This window comes from Oreochromis aureus, linkage group 4 (genome assembly GCF_013358895.1).
Source record: "Oreochromis aureus strain Israel breed Guangdong linkage group 4, ZZ_aureus, whole genome shotgun sequence".
Lineage (NCBI taxonomy): Eukaryota > Metazoa > Chordata > Actinopteri > Cichliformes > Cichlidae > Oreochromis > Oreochromis aureus.
In genome coordinates, this window is record NC_052945.1 from 25,191,446 (window position 1) to 25,207,784 (window position 16,339).

Sequence of the window (16,339 nt, forward strand, 5' to 3'; positions counted from 1 at the left end):
TGACTCTCATTTTCTCTTCAGTCACTTTCTCTGTAAATATGAATCAGACAACAGAGACGTGCATGCAGTTAATTATACTGTACATTGTATTTTTAACATCTGAGTCTTGCAATGTGAAGCTTTTCTTTTGTATCCTTTGATATATCATCGGTAACCTTTCAAGGTTGTCCATGGAGCTTCTTGGTTAAAGGTTTCCATCTACAGATGGATTAGTGTTTGTAAATTCATGAGTGTCTGTCTGTGGTTTACTGGCCAGCAAACTTAAGATGGAGTGTTTTGCTCCATGTCAGAACTGATCTCTTGGAAGAGAAAACACACACACAAACACACACACACATGCACACACATGCACATAAACCAGTGAAGTTAAATTTACCAACAGTGGAGTGTGACTTCATTTAGTAGCTGCGCTCATCTGTGAGAACAAACACACCTCCATCCAGAGGTTTGCACAAACATAGGTCTATGCTTTTAGATATGACAAAAGACACTCATAACATACACATAAACACACACTCACACATGCACACTCACAAACCTGGAACACTTTAGCCGTATTCGGAAGGAGACACCTGTAAGGAAAGCCCAGCCAGGTCTGGGTTGGAGCAGGTTATGTTTCAGAGGTGTGTGTGTGTTCGTATGTGAGTACATTTGTGCGGGCTGTGTGCTCGCGAGTGTGTCTTTGTGTTTCAGTTAGTATGTGTTAAGGGGTAACTGAGGTCTGGTGTACAGTGACCAATAATGGTCCTGTTTTTAGCTAAGCAGCCATTGAGCTGAAACCCTATGCTGGAATGCGGTGAAGGTGCCAGCGTCCCTAAATGCACACACACAACCCCCCCCTTTGGCCAAGCTTACATAATGGTGGTATTTAGTGCTTGGCAGTGGTAGAGCAATGGACCTGTGTGTGCATGTGTGTGAAACTCTTTCAGGTGGTTTAATGCAAAAGTGGAACCGAAGCCTTGCCTAATGCAAGATTAGCCTTGTCTCACATCACTTAGTCAATTAAGTCAAACACTCCGCAAGCACCACCACAGAGGTGAAAAGGATCAAATAATGGACGCTCTAAATGATTTCTGGAAGTCCTGAGAAGCCGTGCTCTAATTCAGGGTAATGTTCACACTTTGATGCTTTTCCTTGCATCAAACCTGTTTCTGTATTTCCACTAGTTTGTCTTTTAGAATACAGATGATCAAAATAGTTCAGAGTTATTTTTGCCTACCATTAAAGAATATAATCTTTTACACTGCTCAAAAATAAAAGGAACACTTTTTATTCTGAGTATACCATCAAGTTAGTTAAACTTCTGGGATGTCAGCATGACTGGTTTGGTGGTGGGTCAGAGATGGTCTGGGGAGGCATATCCATGGAGGACACAGCTCTACAGGCTAGGCAATGACACCATGACTGGCAATTGGTATTTGGATGAAATCTTGGACCCATTGATAGACCGTATGGTGGTGAGTGGGTCCTGAATTCCTCCTGCTGCACAAATTCCCGGCCTCATGTACTGAGAGTATGCAGGCAGTTCCTGGAAGATGAAGGATCTGATACCATTCACTGGCCCCCATGGTTGCCTGACCTAAATCCAATAGAACACCTCTGGGACATTATGTTTCAGTCCATCCAACGCTGCCAGACTGCACCTCAGACTGTCCAGGAGCTCAGTGATGCCTTGGCCCAGATCTAGGAGGAGATCCCCCAGGACACCATCTGTCGTCTCATTAGGAACACGGCCCGACGTAGTCAGGCATGCATGGAATCAAGTTTGGGCCAAACAAACATTTTGAGTTGCTGCAATAAAATTTCATCAAAATGGACTAGCCTGCTGCATTTCTTCACGTCTTTTTCAGGTTTTCATTTCTATCATTTGATGTGCCATCATTTCATTCAGCACATTGCCCAGTCCATATCTGTGTAGACATCAGCATAATTTCTTTCCATTGACACCAGTGTTTTCAAAGTGTTCCTTTATGAAATGGCACCTCATAATTAACACGTCATGGAGGTATAACAATAAAGGTTTTTGTATCTGGGCTTTGAAAAAGCACACACAAATTTTAAACATTAAAAACTGGGCATTTTAATGTTTCATAAGCTCAGTTTTTATGCATTAATATTCAAACTTTCCAGGTGCTGGTTATCTGAGAAACAGTTGTCTCCAGCTCAGCTGAGCACTGGGGCAGTTCTTTATTGTTTTCACGGCCGTGTTGATGGGTTTTCTGTATGCCCAGTGAGACTCTGTTACTGTGTTTCAGTGGGGAGAGTGGGTCTGGAAAAACTGAGTCCACCAAACTCATCCTTCGCTACCTAGCAGCTGTACTTCACAAAACTAATCTTGCGCAACAGGTACACACACTTCCTGACATGAACAAAGAACTGCCATCAGAGTTAGATATTTGCAAACTAAGACACTCAAAGTTTTCATTTTTGTAATGACGACTAATGTGCTTGTGCATATTTTTTATTTTCCTGTATCTCGGTGGCTTTCCTTGGGTGCAGATTGAGGTAGTTGGGGTTTTCTGCATGCTGCGTGTTTTATATTTTACAAGTCATTTTCATTAATGGCCATAAGAATATCAGGTTACTGTGTTTTGCCGTGGTGTGTTTTTCTATGATTCATTTGGCCTTACATTCACACTGAAACAGCTTCTTTCCTGTGTTGTACAGTTACAGTTACTGCTCCCTTTATAAGGCGACCTGATAAAGGTTCATTTATTGTTTGTGTGTTTGGCATCCCTGATAGATACTTGAGGCAGCTCCTCTTCTGGAATCTTTTGGAAATGCCAAAACCGTGCGGAACGATAATTCCAGTCGCTTTGGGAAATACATTGAGGTCTTTATGGAGAAGTGAGTTTTTAAAAAAAACAAAAGCAAAACTTTGGCCTCTGCTCTGATCTCACTCCAGCTTCTTTTAATTATGAAGCTGCCTCTTTTTCACCTGTGTTTTCTGTTTCCTTGTTTTCCCAGTGGTATGATCAGTGGTGCCATAACCTCTCAGTATCTGCTGGAAAAATCCCGCATCGTCTTTCAGGTGAGGCAAGCTGACACAAAGGTCTCGATAGCTTGTTTATTTCTGTATATGGAAGTGTTGCGGTAAATGGTGTGTCTGCTTCAGGCCAAAAATGAGAGGAACTATCACATCTTCTACGAGATGCTGGCAGGTCTTCCTTCGCAGCAGAAGCAGGCCTTCTATCTACAAGAAGCTGAAACCTACTATTACCTCAACCAGGTAAAAGATAGTTTGATCATCATCATTGTCAGTGTTTTTGGGTCACGACCCTTCCAAAAACCCTTCTCGGGTCACGTTTATCACTGCTGGTCTTCTTGTTCTGCACACAGGGAGGGGATTGTGGGATAAAAGGGAAGAACGATGCAGAAGACTTCCTACGTCTGCTTTCTGCCATGGAAATCCTTCACTTCACTGCGGATGACCAGTCGTCCATCTTTAGAGTCCTGTCTTCCATACTGCACCTGGGCAATGTTTACTTTCAGAGGCATGAGGTGTGAATTATTTTATTTCTTAGGTTTTTCTCGTATGTCATCACTTTTATTTTGATTAATATTATAATAAGCTGCAAAGTGTTTAGTCACCTAGACTAATGAGTTAAAATTCTAAAATTACCTAAACTTTATCAGGACAGTAAAAACTATATAAGATAAGCAGAAACGATTTTCCCACAGGTAATTCTTCTTTTCTTTTCTTTTTTTTTTTGCATTTCTATTTTCCTGCTGAAATGCAGGTTGATGGCCAGGAGGTGGCGTCAGTGGTTAGCACTCAGGAGATCAGAGTAGTTGCAGAGCTGCTGCAGATCTCACCAGAAGGACTACAGAAAGCCGTCACCTACAAAGTCACAGTCAGTATCTAACCGTGTCCCGTCTGCATGTGCACTGATGTTCTGTCTTTTGTTCATTCAGTGCTTGAAAACAACAAGCATAACATTGCAGTCTGTGACATTCCTGAACCTGGAGGGGAGTTTTCTATATTGTCAACAGGAAGGTGATGTGGCATTATGCCAGCATTTCTGCCTTACTTACACAGCTGTGGTTACATTAAAGGCATTGTATCGCCCTGAGTGTCGCTTACGCAGACACAAAGGAGGCACATGTGTTGATGCCACACACAGAGTGAAAGAATGAAAGACAAGAAAGAGGCAAACTGCTGTCATCGACCTACTTGGATGGTTCTTTTATCATCCTGACCTCCTCTGGTTGGTTATTAGGATCGTTTCTATCCAAGCTGACTATTTCTATAAAGCAGGGGGTTTGTGGAGTATATGGTTATCAACTCCAATGAACCATGTCATGTTTTTCAAGGGGAATTATAATATATTGGAGTGCAAAACATTGGAAGATACTTTGTTTATGTTTGCGTTTTAAGGCCTTAAACAGAGCAACGAATTTAGAAGTGAAAGAATTGAAAAACAAAACAAACATGCACATATAGCAGCCTGTAAACTAGGAGAGCCTTCAGCATTTGTGAAGGAGGTGCATGATTATTTATCGAAAGACTTCACTGCTGATTTAGTTTAAATCTAGGACAGATCATAGCTCTGTGTAGTGCAGGAGAGTGACTCAGTTTACCAAAGATTTATTGGAGCAGTCTGATTAAAATTGTTCCCCTTTTTTTTTTTAAAGCTTTGATTCCTTTATTAAGAGCCAAGCATTCAACCCAGTAACTTTTCTGACCCAGCTGATAAACTACCAGCAAGATGGCAGACATCCTCAAGTGAATGTACAGCATGAAAAAAAGTCTAAAACGGAGTTTTGCAAGTTTAGCTTTTACCTTTGTTGGTGTATTAGTGGTATTCAAATAAATGCAGATGTGCCTTTAATAGGTCAGTTTTAATTATCTGTATCACTTTCACATGGTGAAAACAAGACTTTGCAACATTATACACAAGCAGCACAATGGTGTCCTTTGATTAAGCTCTTGACATCACTGAGGAGGAAATGTCTCTCACCAGGACCAAGATCACAAAGGGCAGCCATCTGCCTCAGCCAGTGAAGGTAAAAGGGGCAAAAAAAAAAGTATGATGCACAGACAATATATAAAAAAACAAAACCAAAAAACAAGGACGGGTCAGTCTAATTCAATTCAGTTCTATTCAGTTTTATTTATATATCACCAAATCACAACAGTTGCCCCAAGACACTTTATATTGTAAGGTAAAGACCCTACAATAATACAGAGGAAACAGAGAACAACAATAACCCCCTGTTAGCAAACACTTGGAAACAGTGGGAAGGAAAAACTCCCTTTTAACAGGAAGAAACCTCCAGCAGAAAGCCTCAGGGAGGAGCAGCCATCTGCTGTGACCGTTAGGGCTTGAGCGGATGGAGACAGGACAAAAGACAGACTGTGGAAGAGAGCCAGAGATTAATAATAACTAATCATTAAATGGAGATTCCTAAAACGAGTGACTGAAACCATCTACTCAGCAGGAAATTGTATACAGTGGTCAAGTCAGAAAGTCCTCTTTCTCATAGGCCTCTATAGGTCTGGATGTCTTTTTGCAGCCATCTGGTGGCCTGCAGTTAGAATGCAATTTGAGGGCACTTTCACGCTGGTTTAATTTTTCCAACCCAGAAGCTGTGTCTATATTTTATACTGTCTATGGACGGAGCAGGAGTCAACCCACAGCTCTGGAGACTCGCAGAAATATACAAGGGGGAAAGCATGAATGTACACTGCTGCACACATCTACACATCCTCGATACATCAGAGCACACAGAAAAAATTCATATACAGTATTTAGACTGAGCTATGCTATTTTAAAAGACAGTGGTTCTGCCAGGGAAAGCATCTTTTTACTTCTTATTTTTAGCGTACCGCAGAGATGAACAGCCACATTCAGCTTATAGCTCCAGGATGTGAATCTGTCAGTCATGCTTTTGTTGTGATTTCAGCTTTTTATGCTTCTGGTTTTTGCATCTAACCAGCTGGGAATCCTCTTTGTCCAAAGAACGCGGTTACTTATTTCCACGAGGGTTTGCTGTTTGCATCTTAGTGTCTTCATTTCTATACCCTACACATTCTCCTGCATAAAGAAGAAATGCTGTTTTGTTTTCATGTGAACTTTCTTGAGGTCCATTGAATTCAAACTTGGACAGGATGGTAAATCTGTCATTTTTTTATGCTCTGAAGAGACTTCTTTAAAAACAGTAAACAGTAAGGTGGTGACAATTTTGATCTAGACTGTTTGCAGTAAAAACACCAAAAATAAATACATTTGATTCCGTCTTTCCTTATTGTTACCCACATTTAGCCAATTAAGTCAAGTTAAAGCCTTATTTAGTCTGTTTAAAGCTGCAATTATTATTGATCGCTACAAGAACAAGTTAATTCTCGTTAGATTTATGGAGTTGATTTAGTGTTCATAACCCAGTCATGGTCAAGTGTGGTTAAAAAACAAACTATTTTTGTTATTAATTCCAAACTGAACCAAAATGGGTGTGGAGCAGTGTCACAATACCAGTAAGTATTAAAACCAGAGAACAGAAAAACCTGTGCAGATGCCTGGCTTTACTTGAACTTATCTCCTTTATTATTTTAAAGCAGCATAAGAGATTTCACAAACATAAATGAAGGAAGAAATAAATGAATGCATCACACTAATTTCACAGCTTTCCACATCCAGAGAGATTGATGGAGCTTTTGAAGGAACTGTCAGTGTTAACAGCGCAGTTAACGGACTTGCACGTGACTTACGATAGCCAAAAAAAAGGAGGATCCTCCATCGCATTTGCTGTTCTGTTATCCTTAATTACCAGTACACGAGCTATTAATGTGATCATTATTATCCATCTAGGAAATTAAGTGAATCCATATCAAATCCAGAAAGGGAACAATTCAAATATCCCACTGTCCATACAAGTGTTCCAGTTGGTCATCCACCTATTTGTGTATTTCCTTGTTCGCTTAATTTCCATCATATCCATGAACAAAGTAGAAAAAAAAAGCATATTTGTTTTGTTTCTCCTCTTAGTATTCCTTTTTGGATCCATTTTCTTTTATGTATAAGTGTCCAGTAGTTTCTGTGTCCAGTTTAAGGGCTGATTCAACTCGTCCTGACCCCTCTGGTGCTGCCTCTGATGAGGAATGAGGGTGATGGGAGAATTAAAAGAGAGAAACATCTAATTATGACCCACCTTATATCTTCCACATACACATGCTCCTATACACTAACCGAGGACCTTTTGTATAATTGAATTCCTAATTACGAAGGTGCCTGTGTAACAGGAGAGGGGTGATTCGTACCCACTCATTTCCTCTCACTGGAGGAATCATGTGTACACATTAGTGTCTGTGTGTGAGCGCACACGCGTGTGTGTGTGATAATTAAGTGTGTTTAGGCAAGAGAGGGTCTCAAGTCTCAAAGCATTCTTTATCTGATCAGATCTCAAGTTTAAGACACCCGAATCAATGAATAAGAGAGTAGAAGAAAGGGAAGAAAGGAAAAGCTGAAAGGATGCAAAGGGGTGGATACAAATATAGGAAAAGAAGTTAAATAGGAAGCAGTTCAGTAAAAACAAAGGGTGAATAGCCTAACTCTTCAGCCCAGAACTTATGGCATCCTGTTGTGATTCTTCAATTGCAGAAGAAAAAGTTCTGCTTCTACAAAATATATATTACAGTGCAGGAAATAAAAGGGAAAACTGTCTGGAAGAAGCAGGAAGCAGGTGGAGGATAAGACCACCTGATCTGTCAGCCCAAGATGAGAGCCTCACCACAGTTACTGAACAAGCAGCAATGAGGGGCACATTAGCAGGAAATTTAGTTGCAATTCCATTTTTAATTTGATCTTAAAGCCTTTCAACTTCAAACCAAGATGAAAAGAGGCTTGAGACTCTATATTATCAGGTAGACATCTGCGTAAAACATGCTGACTTAATGTTTTTTCACAGGAAACGATGAGGGACAAGATCTACACCCCTCTGAGTGTAGAAAGTGCTATTGATGCCAGGTGAGAGACAGTTACACACAGAACCTGCCGTGCATAAAAAAATCATTACCTTTATTACCATTAACTTATTTAAATAACACGTTTGCATCTTTATCATTATGTATGCATGCACACTAATACATGTGCACTAAATTACTAACACATATGCAATCTTAAAATCCTTTTAGTCTTAAAGTTTTACCTAATAAAATCCTTGCTGATAACAATGCATATGTTTTCTTTCTCCTTTTAATTTCCTATATCACTGTGTCACTCGCTGCCCACCACTCACACACATCCAGAGATGCTGTTGCCAAGATCCTGTATTCGCTGCTCTTCCGCTGGTTAACAGAAAGGATCAATGGTCAGGTGTACCCTCGCCAACACACCCTCTCCATCTCCATCCTCGACATTTACGGATTTGAGGTAACGGAGCCTTGTTGTATGTTTGACCTTAAACCCCTTAGAAAAAACTAAAATGCAACGAATCCTTAGTAGGTTCTAAAATTATTTTAAATTTAACCGAAGATGAACAAAAGTGCATATATATTGCACCTTGTCATTACTTATTTAATAATTATTAAGCCAACAGACAGAAGCAGCTTTACTTCTTCTATAGGAATTATAGGAATGCTACTTTCAGCTGCTCCTTTGCCACATGGGGTCGTCCCAGCCGGCAGCTCCACAGCTTGCACCAGATGCCCTTCCTGACACCACCCCAAAGGGGATTTGTGGCTTTGGCTGAAGCAGCAACCTTTCACTCACAATACACCATGAGAATGGTTAGTCACAAGTGGAAAATATTCAAAACTGCTGCCAATCTACACAGGAGTGAACGACCCAGCAAATTCACCCCGAGGTCATAGCGTGCAATGCTCAGAGAAACTGCAGAAACCCAAGAGCTCCATCTTAGCACTACAGGCCTCAGTTAGGATGTTAAATGTTAAAGTTCATGACAGTATAGTTATAAAAAAGACTGAACAAGTGTGGGCTGTTTGGAAAGGCTCACAGAAGGAAGCCTCTTCTCTCAGGACAGTTTAGGTTTGCAAATTTGCGGTGTACAAGCAGCTTATCAGCACAAACACCTGATACCAGCTGTTGAACACGGTGGTGGAGGGGTGATGATTCGGGCTTGTTTTCCAGCCACAGGGCCTGGGCGCCTTGCAGTTACTATGTCGACCATGAACTCCTCTGTATACTGAAGTAGTCTAGAGTCAGATGTAAGACTGACAGCTAAAGCTAAAGCATTTTAAATAATCCGTCGCATTCCCAATAATGCAGTCAATGCTTTTATTGACATAACTTATAACTATAAATGGTAAATGGCCTGTATTTATATAGCGCTTTTCTAGTCCCTAAGGACCCCAAAGCGCTTTACATATCCAGTGATTCACCCATTCACACGCACATTCACACACTGGTGATGGCAAGCTACATTGTAGCCACAGCCACCCTGGGGCACACTGACAGAGGCGAGGCTGCCGGACACTGGCGCCACCGGGCCCTCTGACCACCACCAGTAGGCAACGGGTGAAGTGTCTTGCCCAAGGACACAACGACCGAGACTGTCCGAGCCGGGGCTCGAACCGGTAACCTTCCGATTACAAGGTGAACTCCCAACTCTTGAGCCACGATCGCCCCCGCTGAGAAAAGACTCAGATTATTATCAGCAGGGAAGGAAGAGGGACGTCCCAATAATCACTTTGTAGGCATGATGAGACAGAATTACCATAAGAATTACCATATATGTCTGTGTGTGTGTGTGTGTGTGTGTGTGTGTGTGTGTGTGTGTGTGTGTGTGTGTGTGTGTCTGTGTGTGTGTGTGTGCGTGTGTGTCTGTGTGTGTGGGACAACAGGATCTGGTCCTCAACAGCTTCGAGCAGATTTGCATTAATTATGCAAACGAGTACCTGCAATTCTTCTTTAACAGGATCGTATTCAGAGAGGAACAGGTGAGTCCACGTCATACTTCCCGATAAAAAGCACACACTCATGCACTTGTCATATAATAACTGAGGACAAAAAATGCATATATTTGACGCATCATATGCACACAAATGGATCTCATTAAGTGTAGATTAGTGGCATATAAACATGTGAATCCTTTGTTTATTTCAGGCATTGGCAAATTTCAACATCAAAACACCCATTTTACCTCCTCCTGCCAAACAGCAGGAGTAAAAGAGCAGCACACTTGGGGAATGAGGGATAGACGGGTGGATGACAGATGTAACTGGGGGAGGATAAATTAATGTATTGCATATAGTATATGTATTAATCAGTAACCCTAAACTGTGCCTACCTAACTGCAGGTTGCCAACATCTGGCTTAGGTAATAATAATACTAATATTTTATGATCTTTTATGTGATCCTCTTGCAGGAGGAGTACAGCAGGGAGCAGATCCCATGGCAGGACATCCCATTCAACGACAACCAGCCCTGCATCGACCTCATTGCCGCTAAGCCTCATGGGATACTGAGGATTCTGGATGACCAGAGTGGTTTCCCGCAGGTGAGGATGAGGAGGAAGTACTGACAGCCTTTAAGATTCCTTATATGGATTATAAAACTGGGACTTTTGGTGTGCTAATTTGTTGCCAGGCAACAGACAACACTTTTCTTCAAAAGTGTCACTATCACCATGGCAGTAATCCACTGTACATGAAGCCAAAGATGCCGGTCCCAGAGTTCACAATTAAGCATTTTGCCGGGCGGGTCACTTACCAGGTACTAAGCTCCTCACTGTGATTCTATTGGCTAGTTCCATTGTATTATAATTCACTGAACTATTGAAAATGTGGTGAACTGTAATGATAAACAGAGTGATCATCTGACATTGATGCAGGTTTACAAGTTCCTGGATAAGAACTACGATCAGGTGCGTCAGGATGTCCTGGACCTGTTCATTCAGAGCAAGAACAAGGTCAGCTTGCTCTTAAAACTTAATCTAATCCACATAATCGCTAAGCAATGTTTTTGTAAAAATCTGTGTTAATCTGTGCATTTGTGTGTTTCCAGATGGTATCGAACCTCTTCCTGGTTCATGCAGAGGCCACGGGTCAGCAGAGAGGTCACATAAGGAAGAGCAGCACAGTCACCAGAAAATACCAAGCTCCCACCGTCAGCAGCAAGTTTCAACAGTCCCTGCTGGAGCTGGTGGAGAAGATGGAGAGGTGAAGTACATACGTTCTCTCTCAGATCGTAAATGGTTATTGATTGTTTTCATTAAAAAAAAATTATAAAGTTTTTGTTGTTCCATTTCAGGTGCAATCCTTATTTTGTTCGCTGCATTAAGCCAAATAACATGAAGGTAGATCTTGAAGCGTCATGTATTTAAAGTTATTTACCTGCACATACATCAGTGTTTCTGAGCTTTTGGACATCTGTCTTTAGCAACCAGGTGTGTTTGAGGACGAACTGGTAAACAGCCAGCTGCTGCACTCTGGTGTCATGGAGACCATTAGGATCCGCAAAGAGGGATATCCAATCAGAATGCCATTCTATGTCTTCCTGTTCAGGTAACATGAACTCTGATCCTCAGCGTATTTGTCGAGTTTGTGAAACTGTTCAGGAGTTTGTGGTCCCAAAAAAATTAAGATAATTGATCTCACAGCTGAGGCAGAGAAGAACCTTCTATAACAGAAAATCCCAGCAATAATTGAGCAGACCGCAAACTCACAGCTGAGGCTCTTCTGATTTGCAAATATCACATGTAATGCCCTATTTAAGCTAATTCAACCGGTCCACAGGTGCACATGCCTCTGCAAGTCACTTTGCAACCCACCTTTAACTCATTTTCTTCTTCTCATTCTTTGTCTGACTTAATCAGTGTCATAGCTGCTGTCATTGCGCTCCTCTTTGCTGGGGTCTTGCTGCTGCCCTCCCAGAACAAAGCCATGCCACCAAATAAAAATGAATGCAGATGGAAATAACTGAATTAAATTAATAATAAATAAGGCTTATATCAAGCTAAAGTTCTATACCTGTACATTTATATATATGAAACCCATTCATTTATGCTTGTTTACCTACAAGTGAATTAGGAGTTTAAAATTTTAATTCATGTGTAACTTTGTTTATAGTGTTGTCTTATTTGGGGAAAAAAAACAAACATATGTAACCATATGTAACCATATGTATAAAAGCACACAAAAAGAATAATTACACATTTCACACAATATACACTACACTGACTATATGGACACTTATATGGATATGTATTGGGCCACTTACACATTATACCTACAGGAGCCTTTTATTACATCCCATTATAAATCCACAGGCATTAATAATATGTCTGTAGGAATCTTGACCCTAAAGAACATCCCCATAGTGTTTTCCTTCCTCCACCAAATTTTACAGTTGGCACAATGCAGTTTGGTGTTCAAACCCAGACTCATCCATCAGACTGCCTGGTAGAGGAATGTGATTTGTTATGCCACAGAACAAGTTTCCACTGCTTCAGAGTTCAGTGGTGGCATGATTTACTCCGCCTAACACTTGGCATTCTGTCTGGTGATCTAATGCTTATAGCATGGCCTTCAGCTATGGAGAGCCATGAAATGAAGCTGCCAGTACTCCAAGAGCTTTGGTGCTGATGTTAAAGCCAGTTGGCGACCCTGCTCTGTAACTTTGCATGGTCTGAGCTACTTTGCCTCCTAAACAATGCAACTTAATACTTTTAACAGCTGATCGTGACCCAATACCTCTGTCCATATTATGTGTCTGAATTGTGACACAGGCAGTATCGATTTATATCAGTACTTCTCTTTTAAAAATCACTATTATCGACTGAGCACCCCCTAATTTGTGTCTCTGTCAGGTACAAGTCCCTGGCGGGGATACAGACACTTCCTGTGGCAAATGGAGAGAACTGTGTGATGTTGCTCGGTAAACTGTGTCCTCTCCGACCAGGAGCCTACCATGTTGGAGTCACAAAGGTGAGCTTGTTCACATTAAGTCTCACAGTTTAAGACAGACCCAGCACCAACTGCTGGTCTAATGGCTGAGTAGAGATTGTTTTCCTGCTTTGCAGCTTGAAATTTGAGATACTATGGTTTGTTGGATCAATGTTATATCTAATTTTTTTTTTCACACATTTATCTGATTGCACGTATATGTTTGTGTATGAATGGCAGTTGTTCCTAAAGGAGGACATCTACCAGCTGCTGGAGTGTAAGCGAGAGCGCTCTCGGCATCTTGCCGCCCTCACCCTGCAGCGTTACACTCGCATGTTCTTCGTCAGGAAACGCTACGTTGACTTCCGCAACAAAATCAGCAGGTTTCAGGCACACTGCCTAGGCTTCCTCGTTAGGTGAGGTGTCCCACAGAGATCTTACATTTTCAGTAGATTTTATTGTGAAAATAACCACAAATTCGGATTCTGATTGGAATCCTGGATTCTTTAAATGTAGTCATTCTGAATTACAGTATGCACTCAACCACATAGTTTAGGCTAAAAGGGCAGTGAGGTAAAGAAAATGTAAATTGTGTCTTCAACGTTACATTAAAATCACTATAATTATGAAATAAAGCTTTCAGTGAACTGTCGTGCTTGAGTTTGTAGCATGCTTGTAAAGTTTACCTCTGTGAATGTAGCAAATGTTAGGAAATGAGATCAACAATCAGCACGTTAGGATTCATTGTACTGGGATTCTTTTCATCTTCTAGGAAACGCTATGTGAAAATGAGGGAAAGTCTGGTCCGTTTCCGCTCTCTGGTCCACATGTATGTTAACCGGAAGCAGTACATTAAGGTACACTGAGATACTGTGGTTTGTTGGACTGATGCTTATACCTTCTGCCTGTGATTTTTTTTAAATAACACATGTATTTGATGCAGTGTCCTTTTAAACATCTTCATATTTTCTTCATTTTTAAGAAAATAATTTCAAATATGGCCCACCCTTAATCCTGTTTTGTGCTTTCGAGTCTTTCTGCTCTGGATTTACATTAAAACACTGACCGTATGTTTTTGGGATCTTATTGAAGATGAAGTTTGAAGCCAGGAGGAAAGCAGAAGAGGAGAGGAGGAGGAGAGAGATGGTAAGATGAAGGACTAGCTAAGACAAAACTTCAATGAGAAAAGCATCCGTGTTTTTGTTTTTGCACACTGGCATGAGTTCAAACCAGCAGCATATGTTAAATCTCTTCTAAACTCATTGTTAATTTGCAGATAAATTAAAAGTGGTGTTTCTTTCAGGAGCTGACCAAAAGGGAGGTGGTTAATGTGACCCACTTGGTGATCCCTGCAGAGCTGGGCGCTTTGCTGCAGACAGCAGGAGGTGTGTAGACGTCTGTCCGTCTTTCCCATCAGTGTGCGTCACATGCACATAGATTATTCATGTGTGTGTGTGAGTGCTCCAGTCAGCTGTTTGAATGTGTCTTATCTCATCAGCACTGACAGTATCAAATTAAGAAACGATATGAACAGTTCTGACAGGGTGGAGCAGGAGCCCCATCATCTAATAAATAAACCAGACACTGAAAAATTGTCAAGGAATATAAAAAAGTTTTAGGATTTTATACATGTAAGCTCTTGGTGCTCTTGCATTACTCCTGGCCGACTCCTCGTTTAACCTTGTCTCTGTTACTCTCTTCAGTCCGCAGGGAGTTGCACTCAGACTGCTTGGCTCTGCTTCAGGCTCCTCACATCCAGGATGATGCTGAACTCACGTTGCCTCTGGACATCAACAACTACCCTTTCTTCCGCTATGTTCAGATTTACTTCAGGGTGAGATGCACGTGCATCTGCATGTCGTCATATGCTGTGTAACATACTGTGTATGTGCGTGGTTACTCAGATTTGAGGAGAGCTGTTGAAGTTTGTGTTTAGATTTATCGGTTATAACATCATTTTGGAAGGTTTTAGGTAGATTTGTTTGAGCTGTTTATTAAACACAGCAAATCTTTTGTCGCTATAGGAACCGAAGTTTGGGATGTTGATGGCTCCTCTGGAGTCACCTCTGACCCGTGTGGAGGACGACCTGAGAGGGGAGGCTCTGGAGCTTTTCAACATGGTAGGCTGATCTTTGTTCTCCCCTTAAAAGGGTTAGACTACGTAAACTGTTCCTTTTGGTTGTTTGTCTCTCTGTCGTCACAGTTTTGAAACATCGAAGAGCTCGAGCTGATTTCATTTTGGTGAAAATCGCCCCAAGGTCAAGGTCAAATGTGAAAATCAGTAAAAACCTTCATATTACCCAGTTTTTATGGATCGTCTTCAAACCTCTCAACAATATAGCAGGTCTTGGGGATTGAGTACCTAAGTTAACTAAGTATTTGACCTTGACCTTCATTGTTGGTGCCCAAGGTCAAATTTAATCTTGAAAACAAACTTCAAGAAATCATATCAAGTATCACACATCACAGTAAGGGCATAGAGAGAGCTGTACAGCGCACTTTACTTTTTTAATGCCACGCCCTACGACGTCACAATGACGCCATAACAAGCTGTAATAAAAACATCATAAAACATAACACAAAATGAGTTGTAGGCCACGCATCAAATCCGACTTTTTTGGCCCTATGCGACCCATATCCAATCATGGTATGACAGTGTGAACGGCACAAATCCAATATTTTCAAATCCGATCTGGGTCACTTTCCTATGTGGTGCTGAATCCGATACATATCTGATGTTTTAGAAAGCGACTGCGGTTTGAACGGTCATGTCACATTAAATCCGTCTTTTACGTCACTGACACAAGACAGACGCCAATTATCAGCGCCGGAGAAGACATCGCAAACGCTTCCTGGCCATCCAGCGTAGATGTTAGTGAAACTGTTGTGAAGACAACGTTGGAGAAACGTGAACATTTTATTTATACTGTATAATCAGCAGATTCTGACAGAAATCTGCAACTATCCTTTGAAGCACCGCTCCTCTCTAAAACAGCAATAAGGATAATTATTAGGCCATATGTAAATAACAAAATAACTTTATAACTTAAAGCAAAATTGGGAAACGTAAAGTCCGAAACAAGTCTTTATATTAAGGGCCATCAGTCAAACAACACTGTTTGGTCTGGGTCTAAACAGAGCGCGTTGTGTGTGACGTCTCCTTTTGCGCATGCATGCTTTGAGGGCCGTGAACGGTTCACACTAGAGCGCGTTTGCTGTCACATTTTATTTGTAGTGTGAACAAGCAGACAAAAAAATCAGATCTGATCAAAAAATCGGAATTGAGCATTAAGACCTGCAGTGTGAACGTAGCCTTAGTTGCCCTTGCTCTTTCGGGGGAGTTGCGCTCTCTGAGTGCTCTTGTTATAATCTTTATTTACCCTGAATATTCTTGAGCACTGCAGTACTTTAAAATGATAGCAGTTTCACAGAGACACACTTGCATCATGTCATTATGTTACTCTTGTTACACAGAAACAAACCATCCTCTAATTATC

At 41.2% G+C, this 16,339-nt stretch overlaps 1 protein-coding gene across 1 annotated transcript in view; it reads left to right on the forward strand.

Annotated features, from left to right (window-relative positions):
• myo15aa (myosin XVAa) overlaps window positions 1-16,339 on the forward strand; it is a 46,325-nt gene that overhangs the window by 7,658 nt on the left and 22,328 nt on the right. The window contains 22 exon segments of the mRNA XM_039611573.1: window positions 2,256-2,346; window positions 2,500-2,505; window positions 2,744-2,847; window positions 2,968-3,031; window positions 3,116-3,229; window positions 3,340-3,501; window positions 3,741-3,854; window positions 7,906-7,964; window positions 8,246-8,369; window positions 9,800-9,895; window positions 10,325-10,456; window positions 10,546-10,671; window positions 10,790-10,867; window positions 10,963-11,117; window positions 11,209-11,254; window positions 11,338-11,462; window positions 12,767-12,884; window positions 13,083-13,258; window positions 13,615-13,699; window positions 14,119-14,231; window positions 14,553-14,676; window positions 14,867-14,962. Of these exon segments, the coding sequence (XP_039467507.1) occupies window positions 2,256-2,346; window positions 2,500-2,505; window positions 2,744-2,847; window positions 2,968-3,031; window positions 3,116-3,229; window positions 3,340-3,501; window positions 3,741-3,854; window positions 7,906-7,964; window positions 8,246-8,369; window positions 9,800-9,895; window positions 10,325-10,456; window positions 10,546-10,671; window positions 10,790-10,867; window positions 10,963-11,117; window positions 11,209-11,254; window positions 11,338-11,462; window positions 12,767-12,884; window positions 13,083-13,258; window positions 13,615-13,699; window positions 14,119-14,231; window positions 14,553-14,676; window positions 14,867-14,962 (2,308 nt within the window).